Consider the following 17,321-nt stretch of genomic DNA (forward strand, 5'->3'; position numbering starts at 1 on the left):
TCACATTGTAGAGCTGTACACAAATACTTCACATGAGCTTTTTTCTGTTAATTTTTTTTTAAGGCTGTTTTGTTAAAATCTGAAACATAAACACACACATTGGCCTAGGCCCACATGGGGGCAGGATCATCAGGATGTCACTTGGCAATAGAAGTTTTTCAGCTCCATTATAATCTTATGGAACCACTATGATATATGTAGTTCATCATTGTCTAACATTTCATTATATGGTGCATGACTGTATATGAATTATGAGGACGGTAGGGATGTATTACACCATTATAAAATTTATAGTCTTGGAACTTTACAAATTAGCTGGTCAGTGTTGGACCCCCCAGCCATACTCTGTAGAATTGTTTCTTTAAAAGTGGCATAAAAATTGACCACTTAAAGCAAAAAATATAAACATTATATGAAATTAGGTACACCAGTAAGGTTGGGTTTTTTTAGAATTGTAATTTGCCACAAATACCAGTCAAAACATTTTAAGTGGCTGGGCACCATGTCTCACCACCTGTAATCCTAGCACTTTGGGAGGCTGAGGCGAGAGGATTGCTTGAGGCCACGAGTTCAAGACCAGCCTGAGCAACATAGCAAGACCCCATCTCTGTAATAAATAATTTTTTAAAAAATTAGCTGGGCATGGTGGCACATGCCTGTAGTCCCAGCTACTTGGGAGGCTGAGGTAGGAGGATCACTTGAGCCAAAGGCTGCAGTGAGCCAAGATCACACCATTGCACTCCAGCCTGGTTGGCACAGTGACACCCTGCCTCAAAAAATGTATATTTAAAGGTTTTCTCCAGTACTGTTTTATTTAGATATATATTCAAGGAGTTTCCTAGGTGCATTATTTTTGTTTTTTATTTTTTGCTACTTACCTTTTGAAGTGTTTGTTTAATTCTGACTTTTTTTTTTTTTTTTCAAAGATGGAGTCTCGCTCTGTTGCCCAGGCTGGAGTGCAGTGGCGTGGTCTCGGCTCATTGCAAGCTCCGCCTCCCAGGTTCATGCCATTCTCCTGCCTCAGCCTCCCGAGTAGCTGGGACTACAGGCACCCACCACCATGCCCGGCCAATTTTTTGTGTTTTTAGTAGAGACAGGGTTTCACCATGTTAGCCAGGATAGTCTCGATCTCCTGACCTTGTGAGCCAGGATAGTCTCGATCTCCTGACCTTGTGATCCTCCCGCCTCAGCCTCCCAAAGTGCTGGGATTACAGGTGGGAGCCACCGTGCCTGGCCAATTCCGACTTCTGTTTTAAAATATTTCCATATTTGATTCAAGCATTTATCTCTAGGACCTCTTTTTTGCAGAAAGACCTAATCTTGTACTATGACAGCTCTGCTTAGTATTATATCATTGGTGACTTTCTTCACTTAAGAGATTTTCAATATTTATTAATATTTGCATAAAAGTGCTATCATTTTTGTTTGACTACCTCTAACCTGCTTGTGTATTCCAAGGCCTTCATTTTAGTCTCAGCGATTCTCTCTTTGGGTCATTTTTGTATCTTTGAGGTGATGTTTCATAAATAGTCTACTATGGAAGTACAGCTCCACATCAGGGTGCTGACTTCAGTTCAGACAAGTGTTATAGAATTTCTGAAGCTGTCCAAGTCTTTTCCTTTGCTGCCACTTGGAAATAACTTTAGAAATTGGATGTTTCAGCAAAATCAAATTCTTTTTAGGGCTGGTTCTCTACTGATCCCAACAAAATCTACAGCCATATCTTGGTGTCCTTGAATATCACTGATGTTGGGGGTCTGTCTCTGAAAAGCTTAGCAGCAATTTGCTCTCCTTTGTGCTCCTCTTTTAGGAAGTGTTAAGAGTCCTGAAATGAAGCAGATTACCTGCTTATGGAGAATTAAATTTTTTGAAAAGAAAGGAATTAGAGTTAAATGTCGGTTGACTTACCTGTGGTGAGACACATATGGTGTAGAAGATATTGATGAAAGAAATTGTATTAATGAAGCTTCTAGGGAATATAGCCTAAGAGGAATTAGTCTTATGTCCAGAAATCACGTACATCTACCCCCAGCCACAATTTGTCACCATTTAAAATAGCAAAAGGAATGTGTTGTGGTGGTTGTTTAGATGTCTCCCAAACAGTTTGATTTATGATATCATTTTAAAAAGTACACAATTTCCTAAGGTGACTGCTTGCAGTAAGACAAATACTATTTTTTATTTACCACCTCTTTTGTTTTCCTGAATCAATGTATTCAATTCTGTAGACATGCCTGGTATTGACTGAGCATTTACCTTTACACTCTGTTCCATAAATCAGTGGAAAATCTGAAGAGGGATGATAGTGTTACCATTTCAAAGAGTTACTTATTTCATTGGGGAGACAAGATGACTACATTTGTAGGAAATAATATAAGATAGGATACTATTTGTTTTAAACTAATGTAATACAGATTGTTAGCACTATGAAGTTTGGAGAAGAGAAAAAAGAAATTACTAAATGCTAGGTACTTTATGTTAATTCCATTTGATCTTCACAGCCGTCTTCTAGGGACACATCATAATCTTCATTTTACATATGAGTCAATCAGTGTTCAGAGAGGGTAAATGACCCACCCAAATAACTGAAATTTGGTCCCATTTTATTCTGACCCCAAAGTCCATGTTCTTTTCTCTTTTCTTCACCGTATCTATCTGCACTGAGAAGAAAGGATAGCTAAAGGGATCAAAGAGGGCCTTTCAGAAAAAGGGAACAGCATGAGCAAATGCCTCTAGAGGCAAAATTGAATAAAGATTTTATTGCATTCTGAAAGGAAAAACTAGATTAGAGCCAAAGATACATGGAGTATACATACTGGAAAATAAAGTCGGGCCAGAGTAGAGTGAGCTTTGAAAAGGCAGAAATGTGGCTGCTGTGACTAAGAAACTGATTTTTGAATTTTATATAATTTTAACTACATGCAGTGAAAGACTACACTATTAGCTCTAGGGAGTCAGTAGCCATTTACAGTTTTTGATTGATGTATGACCTGGTGAAAGTGTTAAAAATACTAATTTCAAGTTGATTTGAAGGGAAAAGAATTGATAAGTACTCAGTTCATCCTCTAATAGGAGAACTAATACGGTAAAAACTGTTTTGCAACTTAATGTTATCTCCTGTTTCTTTTGTACATAGGGGCTGCGATTTATCCAGTTGAAAAATCCTTGGAGTCATTTACGTTGGAAAGGAAGATACAGTGAAAATGATGTAAAAAACTGGACTCCAGAGTTGCAAAAGTATTTAAACTTTGATCCCCGAACAGCTCAGAAAATAGACAACGGTAAATATATCTTTTTAATTTTAATACCATTTATTCTTCAAAAAACAAAAATACATGTTTCAACAAGGCGAAAGATATGTAACTGACTTAAAATCATTTAGCATTAAGATTTTTTTAGATTAACAAAGATATTAATTTTCAGGAATATTTTGGATTTCCTGGGATGATCTGTGCCAGTATTATGATGTGATTTATTTGAGTTGGAATCCAGGTCTTTTTAAAGAATCAACGTGTATTCACAGGTAACTTTTTGCGCATTGCAGAGTATGCTTTAAAATAGCATCCACTTTCTTCACGTAAAAACATAATGGTGCCAGGCGCAGTGGCTCATGCCTGTAATCCCAGCACTTTGGGAGGCCAAGGTGGGCGGATTGGTTGAGCTCAGGAGTTCTAGACCAGGTTGGGCAACATGGCAAAACCTCATCTCTACAAAAAATACAAGAACTAGCCGGGCATTGTGGTGCACACCTGTAGTCCCAGCTTTTCAGGAGGCTGAGGTCAGCAGGTCGCTCAAGCCTGGGAGGTGGAGGTTGCAGTGAGCCAAGATCACGCCACTGCGCTCCAGCCTGGACAACAGAGCAAGACTCTGTCTCAAAAAAATAAATAAAAAACGGAATGGTTAATTTAGGAAGACTAGCATTCCATCTCTTTTTGTCATGCCCACACTGACTATCTTGTTAATAGTTGTTTTCTTTCCATGCTTCCTGGTTGTGCCAAAAAATTTAAAAACAGTAAAACAAAACCAAAAACTCAGATAGCTTAATTCACTTTTTGAAATAGTGTTATATTTTAGCTCTATGAGAAATTTAATTACAACCTTCTTTGTTGACTTTATCTTTTAGTACTTGGGATGCTAAGCAAGGACCTGTGAAAGATGCCTATAGCCTGGCCAACAACCCCCAGTACAAACTGGAGGTGCAGTGTCCACAGGGGGGCGCTGCAGTTTGGGTTTTGCTTAGTAGACACATAACAGACAAGGTACTGATACCCTTCTAATGATACCCCATACAGAAATTTTTTAAATATAGTTAGAACATTGTGAAAGACATACGTAAACACCAGCCTGTTTAATTAGGTGCCCAGAGAATAGTGTTTTCTCCGACAAATGAATATTTTCCTCTAAGGAAATTTGTATTTTATAATTATACACTTAAATCTTGTTCAAAAGTCATCTCTGAAGAAAACTATGAGGGAGTTTATGCTTTTTAAAAGTGAGGGTTTGGGGGTTGATCATGTATAGTTTACATCTTAATATTAACATTGAAATATGCTGAAGGGAGTTTGGAAATGTTAAATCATTAGTCTTGATTCTGTAAAGGTTAACCATAATCTTAATAGCCTCCGAATCTTCTTTACTATATTACTTCATACATTGTGGTCATCTGTTAAAATGACAATTTAATTCAGAAAAACAAGGTTTCTTATAGCACTAAATAGCTGAGAAAAATGCTCTTAAAATTAGAGGTATTTTAACTTTAAAGAGCATTTTTTGTGGAGAGATTTAAAAAGAAAATAAATAGCATTTTCAAACCATTTTCTAACCACATTGGATTCTTTGTGATTTTAGGATGATTTTGCGAATAATCGAGAATTTATCACAATGGTTGTCTACAAGACTGATGGGAAAAAAGTTTATTACCCAGGTATGTTTAGTAGCCCAGCAAACATTAAAATAAACATACATAAGATTTTATTTATATGATTAAGTTGAAAAATGACACATTTTATGTAGATAATATAGAGAAATAATTATGTTGATAGACTCATAGAAACCACTCAAGCAGATGGGTATTTACACTGTTCTGTGTTTTGTTTTGATTTAATTTAGAGACTCCAAGGGGGGGATTTCCATATTCTCACACATGGCTGTCAGAATTTTATTTCTGAAACTTAAGTGATGTCTTTTACTCTAATCAAATGTATTCTGTAGTTTTCCCTGAACTCCTGGATAAAATCTAAGCTCTTTAGCATGATATATAAGGCTTTTTATATTCCAGCCTTAATCTACCTGCCCGCCTTTATTTCATGCCCCAGCTTCTCACAGTTGAGATAGTTGCTACTCCAGAATACACCGTGCCCTTGTTGCCTTTTTTCCATGGTTTCTTCTCTCAAGAATCTCTCCTCCCACCTTTTACCCACATATTCCTGTCTCCCTATTTGGCTTCATGCACGTAGTTAAGGTCCAGCCCAAATACCATTCCTTCCACTGGGCACCTGAGATATTTAACACATTGTATTGAAACCACTTTGCTTTCACATTTTTAAAAAATGTGTATCACTTAGTGAGATAAACTGTCCTAAGGCTGTGGAGAATAGTGATGAACTAAACAGGATTGTTTTCATAGAGCTTATGTTCTAGTTGTGGAGACAGTTAGTAAGCAAAACATCAAGTATTGATACACATATGTAAAAAAGGAGTATGTGAGTGAGTGGGTTGGTTGCTTTTGGTGGGTGGTCATAGAAGACCTCTTTGAGCGGGATTGAGAAGAGCTATGAATAACAAAAAAAGGAACCAGTTGTGCAAAGAAATCAAGGGAAAAGCACTACAGGCAGAGGGAACAGCAAGTACAAGGACCTTACAGTGAGAAAAGATGGTGTCTTTTTGGAACAGAGAACAGGCCAATTGCCTGGGTAGGTGTGGTATCAAAAGAAGTCAGAAAGATTTGCAGAGGTCAGATCACATGAGGTTCTGTACACCACTGGCAGGGGTTCGGAGGGTCTTTGGCTTGTCATAATCAGGAAAATGGCATTTCCTGGCTCCAAATGGAGATGCCAGTTAGGCTGTTGGATTTTTGAATCAAGTTCTGGAGTAAGGGTAGAGATACAGATAGGGGAGTCAGGAGCATATAGATGGAATTTGAAGATGGGACTGTATAAATCACCTGTGAAGAGAGTGGTGGGTACAGAGATTAACACGCAGGATCTGACCTTGGACTCTCAGACACCTTGAGGTTGAGCAGAGGAAAAGGTACCACAAAAGAATTCGAACAGAGGGCCTGATGAAACAGTGAGGTTTCACATAACCAAAGCAAAGAACATTTTTCAGGTGAGAAAGAAAGGAAAACTGCATCTATTGATGTTTGAGAAATCAAATGAGATTAGGTGAGAGAAGAAACTATTGTGGGAACTAGATGATAAGAACTTATGAACACAAAGAAAGAAACAACAGACACTGAGGTCTACTTGAAGTAGGGAGAGGGTGGGAGGAGGGAGAAGAATAGAAAAGATAACTATTGGGTCCTGGCTTAATACCCAGGTGATGAAATAATATGTACAACAAACCCCCATGACACGTGTTTACCTTTGTAACAAACATTCACGTGTACCCCTAAACCTAAAATAAAAATTAAAGAGAAGAAACTATTGGATTTAGCATTGTGGCAGTCATTGTTGACCTTGATAAGAACAGGCTTAGTGGAGAGGTGGAGATAGAAGACCAATTGGATTGGTTTTAAAAGAGACTATGATGTAAGGAAGCAATTGTTGACAGTTCTTGCAAGAAAGTTGTGCAGAGAAATGGGCAGTGATGGGAAGATGTGATCAGAAGTGGTTTAAGCCTTACTTTGTTTAATCATAGGGAAGTATGGCATTCTTCCCTATTACACTGTGTTGGTGGCAGGCACTGAGTCATACTAGTCAATATCCCTAGGTACTGGAATGAGCATGGCACATAGTAGGTCCAGTGACAACTGTGAAGTTACACTAGCCAAGCTTTCCTTTTTTTAAAATAATGCTCCATCTTATGTAGAGTGATTGTGCCTTTTCAGAATACTTTCATGTTTATCATTTTATTTTAATTAGAACACTCTGCAGTAAATAGGACAGGCCTTGTTCCCCATTTGACAGAAGAGTAAACTGAAACATGAAAACGTTAAAAACCTTGTTCAGGATCCACATATGTGCCAATTCTTTACTCTTCTCACTAGATCACACCACCCCTAATCATTAGAGACTTATGAGTTATTTGAGATACTAAAATGTTTAGTTTTTCTGATAGGTCCCATTATAAATACTCAGCATTCCTAAATAAGCTGAGACCATCGATCTTAACATATAGTAATTGACATGCATAAAATGTTATTGTATCAGGCTTGACTGATGGGACTGTCAAAGAAAAATAGGCAGCATTCTTTGTAATAACAAAATATTGAAAACAATCTGAATATCCAGATTTTCTTTTTTTTTTTTTTGAATATCCAGATTTTCTAAACCAATTGGGGTGTAGATAAAATGTCATATTCATGTGATGGAATATTATACAGGCAGTTATAAGAAATAAACTATCTGTGTAGAACAACATAGCTCTTTTTAAAATGTTAAGTGAAAAATGAAAGATATAAGACATACACTATTTTTTTATATATACACTTATACCAGAAACAGTTATTTGTTCATTCACTTTTAGGAGTGGAATACTTTTGTATTCAAGTCTAAAAAGATGTTCACCAAATCCATCAGTAGAGGGGAATAAGATAAGGGTCATAGTTAAAATTTTGAGACATTGTTTTATGAAAAAGCTAGAATGACCAAAAAAAAAGTTAATTTAAACCTGAGTAGTGGGGAATATATATTTTTACATACTACTTTGTATTATTTTTAATTTCATCTCAAAAGAAAAAAAAATCCTGAGTTTAAAATCCTCTATGGGAGAAAAATGCAACACAGAACAAATAGTAGGAATTACTGAAATGCAACACAGAGCAAATAGCAAGTACTGTTATATCTCATTGAAAGTATTCAAAAAGATTATTTTTGCTTATTAGGAACTGTTTAATTTTAAAGGTTTCAAGTGAAATTATAATTCACTAATATCATTATGTTTTAAGGAGAGAATCAGTTAAGGAGATGTCCATCCAAGTAATTATTTTTCCTACATCAACCATAAAACTTCAAAAACTAAAGAAAGAAGTCTCCTTTTCTCTAAGCCTACTTGTTTGTTTGCAGCTGACCCACCTCCATACATTGATGGAATTCGAATTAACAGCCCTCATTATTTGACTAAGATAAAGCTGACCACACCTGGCACCCATACCTTTACATTAGTGGTTTCTCAATATGAAAAACAGAACACAATCCATTACACAGTTCGGGTAAGTAAAACCAACACACAGTGACAAAGCACAGTAATATAAAGACGTAATGTGCTCCGCTTTGTAAGTGGGATTATCTGGAGAAAGTTTATTTCTGAAAATGTATTGCTCTCTATTTTTGTGCTTATTTTAATAGTAAATTACGCTTTCTGTAGAAAATAATACATTTGAAAAGAAATGTTTTTATTCTGAAAGAACATTTTTATTTTCATAGTAATAGTTTAGCCCCACGGTAATATAGTATGTTGGACTAATACATTTCTTTTTCTTTCTTTTTTTTTTTTTTTTTTTTTTGAGACAGAGTCTTGCTCTGTCACCCAGGCTGGAGTGAGTGCATTAGTGCAATCTCAGCTCACTGCAGCCTCCACCTCCCGGGCTCAAGTAATTCTCCTGCCTCAGCCTCCTGGGTAGCTGGGACTACAGGTGCTGCCACCACGCCCAACTATTGTATTTTTTGTAGAGATGGGATGTCACCATGTTGGCCAGGCTGATCTCGAACTCCTAACCTCAAGTGATTCACCCACCTTGGCCTCCCAAAGTGCTGGGATTACTGGTGTCAGCCACTGCACCCAGCCAATACATTTCATTTTAAAGCAAGCAATAAAAACTTATTTAGCCTGTTTAATATTTGTATTGACTTGAAGAAGACTTTGAACTTAGTGAAAGAGAATCAGTCACTAGAAACATACTGCTCTGATCTAGTTGGGAAGGTCATTGTAATTTTCTTCTATATAGATTTGTTTGCTCTAGATAAGCAGCTCAATTTGAGTAGATTTTTAGTGATGAAAGGGACATTGGGAGCTGCTGCCACTGCTTCATTTTTCAGATGCAGAAACCACGGCCTGGAAAAATTGTAATTTGTCCTGAGTCATACACAGTTAGTAGCAGAGAAAGCCAAGACCACACCCCTAGCTTCTCAGTTCCCAGCTCATTAAACCTGACCTGATACTAGGCTGCCTGTAGAATCATGACTTGTATATGCCAACTGATTTTTTTAGTCTTCCAGTATATTCATGTATCACTTTGATGTTCTTGTAAGTGTAAAATTTATCAATACAGTCTTTTTTTAATCTAGGTATATTCAGCATGCAGTTTTACTTTTTCAAAGATTCCTTCACCATACACCTTATCAAAACGGGTGAGAAGATTTATTTGGTTGTAATCTCAGCATTCTTTTAGAATTTTTTAATTCGCTTTCCCATTTCTCTCATTTTATTCTTTATATTTAGCAATTTATTATGAAATAAAGACATTCTAAGGCTTCACAGGAATATATGGGAAACGTAAGTGGCCTTCAATTTGGGTTGGAATACAAGATCTTCAGTGAGCAACGTCTGTGAAAAGAAAATTCAGAGAAAGAAGATGAATGCAAACTTTGGTTGTTAGAGAAGGCTGTGTAGATGAACCTTAAAAGTAGAATTTGAGATTAACTGCAGGGTAGGCTAGATGTGTAGAGGAAGATTCTATGGAAAATGCCTTGTAGAAAGAACAACTTGATTAGCGGCTAAGAGATGAAAATAGGGATTAGTGTAACAAAGCAGCCTGGCTGTCACCAGCAAATAAAGATGGGAGAGAGGAGTTGGAGCCACAGAGTAGAAAATTGCCTTTTTTTTTTTTTTTTTTTTTTTGGAGATGGAGTTTTGTCTTCAAGTGGAATTGAAGAATGAAATTTTGTTAACACTGAAACTTTGTTTTTATTAGATTAATGGAAAGTGGAGTGGTCAGAGTGCTGGGGGATGTGGAAATTTCCAAGAGACTCACAAAAATAACCCCGTCTACCAATTCCATATAGAAAAGACTGGGCCATTACTGATAGAGCTACGAGGACCAAGGTTTGTGATGAGTAACTTTCTTAAATTAATGATGTTCTATTAAAAATGAACATAGTGTAACAAAAAAGTTTAAAAACCTAAGCATATATGGACATTGGATTTATAACAATGGCATTATAGTGGAGTGAGGAAAGGACAGTCTTTTCAATAAATGGTATGGAATAATTGAGTATCCATGTGTAAAAAGGGCAATTAGAACCCTGTTTCACATAAAATTGCAGGTGGATTACAAACCTAAATGTGAAAGGCAAAACAATACAGCATCTAGACGATAATGCAGGAAATGTTTTATCCTCAAGAAAGGAAAGATTTCTTAAGACAAAGAGCATGTTAAAATATTTGTAAATATGCTACTTTGATAAGAAAAAAATCTGCAGTTTTTAAAAAATAAAAACATGTCATAAAGGGGGCAATCCAGATGGCCAGTAAACCATTGTAATAGCCAGAAATTGGAAACAAATGTTCATTGACATTTACGATTATAATATAGTCATATGATAGAGTCCTGATATAACAATGGAAATAAATTACAGCTATACACAACATAATGGATAAGTCATAATGGATACGTCTTAAAAGCCATATATACAGAATATATACCATGTGATTCTACTTCCGTAAAGTCAAGAACAGGCAAAACTAAAAGACTGTCATTTAAGGATGCACACTAAGGTTGTAAAACTATAAAGCAGAGTGAGAGAGTTAGTACTATATAAGCTCTGTGAGGGGACAGGAGTTGCAGTTAGGAATATACAGGGAATTCTGTGGTGCTGAGAGGATTTGTTGATCTGGGTGGTGGTTACCCAGGAAAGGACAGTCTTTTCAATAAATGGTATGGAATAATTGAGTATCCATGTGTAAAAAGGGTAATTAGAACCCTGTTTCACATCAATTTGCAGGGAGGAGACAGATGGGGAAGCTGAGGCGTTTATTCACTTTGCAAATGATTTATTAAGCTGTATATATGTTTTACTTAAGTGTTATATTTCATAGTTTTAAAAGGTTTAAAAAACATAGAGAATACAGCCTGGGCATGGTGGCTCACACCTGTAATCCCAGCACTTTGGAAGGCCAAGACAGGAGGATCGAGTTCAGGAGTTCAAGACCAGCCTGAGCAACATGGCAAGACCTCATTTCTGCAAAAATTTTTTGAAAAATTTAGCCAGGCATGGTGGCATGTGCTTGTATAATCCCAGCTACTTGAGAGGCTGAGGTGAGAGGATGGCTTGAGCCCAGGAGGTAGAGGTTGCAGTGATCCCAGATGATGCCACTGCACTCCAGCCTGGTCGACAGAGCAAGACCCTGTCTCATATAACAACCACCAAAAAAAAAAAAAAAAAAAAAACCAATACAAATAAAAACAAAACTACCTTCTAAATAGGATTGGGCTTAATTTTGCTTTTCTTACAAACTAATCCAGCAGCAGTTAATAACCCAAAATATGAAGATAGGATTAAACTATTTTTCCACAAGAAAGTCATTTTTAAAACCCCTACCAGTTTGATAGGTGAAATAGGTAAATAAACCTACTTGCTCTTTTGTACTTAATTTCTAGATGGATTGAACATGTAACAATGTTTGTTACAATATTGTTTATTTATTGCCTATTCATGTTTCTTGCCCATAGAGTTATCTTTTTTTTTAATTGTAAGCATGAATAAGATAAGGGTATTAACTCCTTCACATATTTGCAGATATTTTTCTCAGATTGTCATTTTTCTCCCACATAGAAAAGCATTTCATTTTAAAATAATGAAATCTGTCTTCTGGTTTCCTTTTGCTGTGGACAGGAACTTTCACCACATTATCAAATTAATTTTCACCATATTCTGATTATTTTATGGTTTAATTTTTTTGCATTTAAAAAATTCATATGAATATATTTTTATATTTAGTATAAAATACAATTTAACAGTTTTTTTATAAATTTTGTGTTACCTCATCACCATCTAAATGAATCTTTCTTTACTGATTTGGGATGCCATGTTTATCGTGTGCTAAATACTTCTGTAAATTCAGATTTTGTTTCAGGGCTTCCTTTCCCATAGGCCTTCCCATTTGTTACAATAACAATTTTTTTCTTTCTTTTTTTTTTTTTTTTTTTGAGCCAGAGTCTCACCCTGTCACCAGGCTGGAGTGCAGTGGTGCAATCTTGGCTCACTGCAACGTCCGCCTGCTGGGTTCAAGCGATTCTCCTGCCTCAGCCTCCCAAGTAGCTGAGACTACAGGTGCGCACCACCATGCCCAGCTAATTTTCGTATTTTTGGTAGAGATGGGATTTCACCGTGTTGGCCAGGATGGTCTTGATCTCTTGACCTTGGGATCCACCCACCTCTGCCTCCCAAAGTGCTGGGATTACAGGCGTGAGCCACCACGCCCAGCCAACGACAATATTTTTAATTATTCCCTGTGGCCAGGCACAGTGGCTCAAGGCTGTAATCCCAGCACTTTGGGAGGCCAAGGCAGGAGGATAGCTTGAGCCCAGAAATTCCAGACCAGCCTGGGCAGCATAAGGCGACCCCCTGTCTCCAAAAAAAAAAATTTAAGAAATTAGCCAGATATGGTGGTACATACCCATAGTCCCAGGTCCTGAGGAGGCTAAGGTGGGAGAATCGCAAGTCCAGGAGGGCAAGGCTGCAGTGAGCCATGATTGCTCCACTGTACTCCAGCGTGGGTGACAGTGAGACCCTGTCTCAGGAAGAAAAAAAAAAAAAAAAAAGGTCGGGTGCAGTGGCTCACGCCTGTAATCCCAGTATTTTGGAAGGCTGAGGCTGGCGGATCAACTGAGGTCGAGTTTGAGACCAGCCTGGCCAACATGATGAAACTCTGTCACTATTAAAAATACAAAAAAATTTAGCCAGGTACAGTGGCATACCCCTGTAGTCCCAGCTACTCAGAAGGCTGAGGCAGGAGAATCACTTGAACCCAGGAGGCGGAGGTTGCAGTGAGCCAAGATCGCGCCTCTGCACTCCAGCCTGGGCAGCAGAGCGAGACTCCGTCTCAAAAAAATAAAATATTTCCCGGGGAGCCCATGGTAAAAATACAGTCTCTCTTAAAATAAGTTTAATCCAGTGTTAATTTTTAAGGCTTCAACTGAAATATATAAATGGTGTGTTACATGATCACAAATAGAGTGCATGTGTTTCTACTGAAACTTCAGAAACATAATATGACATCGACACTTCAGATATAGTTATTTTAAATCACATGTTTGAGACCATATATTAATACAGTAATTCTGTTCATTTTAAATGCTAGGCAATATAGCGTTGGATTTGAGGTTGTAACCGTTTCTACTGTAGGAGATCCTGGTCCCCATGGCTTTCTGAGGAAATCTAGTGGTGACTATAGGTAATGTTGGCATTTTTGTTGTATCTATTTTATACTTTACTTTTTGTGGCATCATCTTCTATAAACTTTATTCTCATTTTCTCTAAATATAGGTGTGGGTTTTGCTACCTGGAATTAGAAAATATACCTTCTGGGATCTTCAATATCATTCCTAGCACCTTTTTGCCTAAACAAGAAGGACCTTTCTTCTTGGACTTTAATAGCATTATCCCCATCAAGATCACACAACTTCAGTGATGGAGAAATCTCGTTACTGGCTTTTATGCTTAACCAAACATCAGTTCTTCAAATAAGGACACAAATCTTCAGGACAGTAAGCAGAACAATCAGAATGAAATTAAATATCTAAAAACACATTACAGTGGAATCTGGTGCTTGTCAGGGTGTTTGGTAAGAACCGTATATAGTCAGAATTACCTAAATCACCTAGAGGTACCGTTTACATGGTTTTGTGTATATAGAGTTGGCTAGCATTTTAGGGGCCATTTTGTATAAAAAGTGCATATGATTAAGATTAGATTTAGTCATCACTGTGAGATGCCTTTGCTAAGAGGATAAAGGAACTGAGACCAGATGAGAAAAAGGATATAGATTCCTTGAGTGGAATAGTGGGCTAGATTAATATACTGAAATATTTCCATTGTTTCCCTTTTTTGCAGAGCATGTGGACATTAAACCTGCTTGATTCTACTATACATCTTGGGCAACTAATTACCAAATGAATTGTGCCACCATAATTGATTTTAATTTTGCATTATTTATTATTTTAAAATGTTGCCCAGTTGTTATGAAAGAATAAAGCTTTTAAATATAGACTACCTTAGCATGAAGATGCTCATGCCTAAGAACAAAAATTGTTGAGATTATCTCCCATTCAATCATGTAGCAAGAACTTAGAGAAATTCGCTACTGCGGTTTTTATTTTTAAAAAATAGTAATTGAGATATTGAAGACATTACAATTTAGTTTGTATCGTCTTTTTTTAAATGGCTGTATTGTTCAGTGCTCTTGTGGCAGTGGCACTTTGAAGAAAATAGAGAATTTAATATATGGTGATTGGGATATGTAGCATTCAGAAAAAGTGAATTGCCAAGATACTGGTGTCATGTAAATTCCCAGTTTACATAAAAACCCATCAGGATAGAATGATGCTCAATATTTTAAAATTCTAAAAATAGGGTGGGATTTTTCATTGTCTCTACTTTATAATTGTCAGAACTTATTTTGTATTGCTACTACCTTAAATTGAAATAAAATGTTTATACTTATGGATATTGCATAGTTTAACTTAGATTTATTCAAAGATTTCATCTGTCATGTTTCATGTAAATGAGGATAGATTATTTGCATGAAAATATATATTTCAACAAAAATCTGTTCTTTTACAGAATAGTGGTAGATTATTACACTAATGAGATTTCATTTTGGTAAATACTTCATGCTTTCAGTTTTAGCCTATTAATTTTAGGTGGACTAATTTAACTAGTTTTCTGTTACTCTTTAAAAAGAAAAAATCCAGAACATAAGAACTATATTATAAACACATGATTTGAACCTGTTGTGGTAAAGATCTTGTACAGGATGCAAACTGAAAACCTAATCCATCAAATGTATTAGAAGAGACCTATATGTGAACAACTTAACTGTGGCACTGATATTTCTATAATAGAGCTCTAAAAACATGCCACCAGTGTATGAATAAGGGAAAGATTAATTTTGGCTGGACCAATATAAAAAATTGTACTTGAAGAATTGATACTTTAACTTGGACCTTGAAGGAAAGGCTTCAAAAGACAGACTACTGACCATTATTGAGTGTTTACTATGTAGCCAATGTGTATATTTTTCTTTTTTACTCTTCCCAATAGCTGAATAAAGTATAGATACTATTATTTGTACTTCTTACAATTGAGGAAAGAAGCCTAAGAGATTAAGGTATTTGCCCCAGGTTTACAAGCCTTCTTCCCTGAGCCCTGATTGACCTGCTGTGTGTGTCTAATGACACCCACAGACACAGCCATCTAGTCAAGGGAGGGACAAGATCCAGACCTGTTATAGAGGGAGGAAAAACAATCCAGGCCCTTCAGAGGTTCTAAGTAACAGACAGACTAGTCAGGAGTTGTTAGAGAGGATGACTCAGGTTTCTAATTCAGCACATGGACAGATGCTCATAGCTTCACTGAAGGTAAGTTTTGACACATTAAATTGCCCAGAAAATCCAGATCTGGAATCAACGTGGCGTAGTAAGCAAGATCACCCAAAAAGTCAGGAGTCACATGTGAACTAAAGATGGTTAAGAACTGATTTGGGGGAAGCTTTTTAGAAAGTATTTCTAATTTTTAGAAAAAAATACATAGACTAACAGGAGATACAAGAAAACAAGGGGGTTGGAGGGGGATTTAAGAAGCCTGATGAACAGAATTCCCAGAAGAGTATAATTAAATGTCAAATGTGGTGGAGATAAAGAGGCCACAGTGACAGCAGTGGGGGCAGACTACGTAAAACTAGAGATTTGACTAGGTGATAGTGTGACAAGGGAGCCCTGGTCAAAAGGTGGTCTGCATCCCTTTCTGGTGTAGGAGACAGGTAGGCTGATGGGAAAGGGGATTGAGGCAGGAAACAAGAGAGAGTGTTAATGCCCAAATAAGGAATACTCTAGTGCTACTGACTGCCTAGGCTTTGTCTTTTGTAAAGACAAGGGAAAGAAAGCCCCAATGTTAGAAAATTCCATCCCACTTTCATTCTCTGCAAGTACTTAGAAATTTCTAGTTATTAGATTGTATAACTTGACTCTGCTGTAAAAACTTTATCCTAGTTTGGGCTGTTTTCCAGATGGTGTTTTTTCTAGGCGGAAAAAGAATTGCCTCAATTGCAGGGAAGTTTTTGCTAATGGTAAGTCAAGCAAGTCTCAGTGTCTTTACTACAGGTTAAAGGGTGTGAGGAGATTTTATGAGAACTGAATGAACCCTGAAGGTCACTAGTCAAATTCAGGTATGCTGTTAAGTGTTCTTGTTTGAGACCAAATTACAAGACTGGCCAATTTTTGTATTCTTGGTAGAAACTGGGTTTCACCATGTTGCCCAGGCTGGTCTCAAACTCCTGGGCTCAAGTGATCCACCAACCTCAGCCTCCGAAAGTGCTGTGATTACAGGCATGAACCCTCGGGCCTGGCCGGCTGTTTAATGTTCTTAAATAGCACAAGGGACTTCTATGAACTTTCCTAGATGAAATATTAACTTCTAGGTAAAACACCTTTTGATACTGCAAAGGGTTATTTCTGAAACTTAAACCTTATGATTGGCCAACCAAGAACTTTTTCTCCACAGCATGCTTTAATAATGAAACGCAGATTAAGAGTCCAGCATTGTAACATTTCCACAGAGAAAGGATCCATCTGATTCTCAACTCTGAATGCACATTTGAATTCCCTCGGGGAGCTTTTAAAAGTAATGCCCAAGTGTACCCCCCAGTTAATTAAATAATTCTCTGGGGATGAGAGCTGACAGCAACACTTAAGCTTCCTAGGAGACGGCATGCAGTGTGCAGCCGAGGCCCACTCCTCCAGCGTCACCACCTCGTCTTTATTTTACTTATATGCCACTGTGTTTCCTCACTGCCCGCAGCTTTAGTAGCAGCAAAAGTAGAATTCAAACCTTGGTAATCAAGGCTTAAATTATTACTATTCATGACCTTAATTGAAAATGATGACTGGTGAGCACAGCACTCCATGCTCTTCCTTATGGCAGAAGGGTTGCCTAGAAGATTTG

General features: G+C 37.1%; 1 protein-coding gene across 2 annotated transcripts in view; it reads left to right on the forward strand.

The window, feature by feature from the left end:
- CAPN7 (calpain 7) overlaps positions 1–14,833 on the forward strand; it is a 45,986-nt gene extending 31,153 nt beyond the window's left edge. The window contains exons 13-21 of one of the 2 annotated variants that reach the window (XM_003895132.4): positions 3,137–3,281; positions 3,424–3,523; positions 4,124–4,259; positions 4,849–4,924; positions 8,226–8,371; positions 9,447–9,509; positions 10,073–10,203; positions 13,462–13,554; positions 13,647–14,828. In XM_003895132.4, coding sequence (XP_003895181.1) covers positions 3,137–3,281; positions 3,424–3,523; positions 4,124–4,259; positions 4,849–4,924; positions 8,226–8,371; positions 9,447–9,509; positions 10,073–10,203; positions 13,462–13,554; positions 13,647–13,791 — 1,035 coding nt within the window. In that variant the 3' untranslated portion in view covers positions 13,792–14,828. Of the gene's footprint in view, positions 1–3,136; positions 3,282–3,423; positions 3,524–4,123; positions 4,260–4,848; positions 4,925–8,225; positions 8,372–9,446; positions 9,510–10,072; positions 10,204–13,461; positions 13,555–13,646 lie in introns of both variants that reach the window. The other variant, XM_009201745.3, reaches the window with a different exon arrangement.
- Positions 14,834–17,321: the final 2,488 nt, after the last annotated feature.

Source organism: Papio anubis, chromosome 2, assembly GCF_008728515.1.
Source record: "Papio anubis isolate 15944 chromosome 2, Panubis1.0, whole genome shotgun sequence".
In the NCBI taxonomy this organism is placed as follows: Eukaryota; Metazoa; Chordata; class Mammalia; order Primates; family Cercopithecidae; genus Papio; species Papio anubis.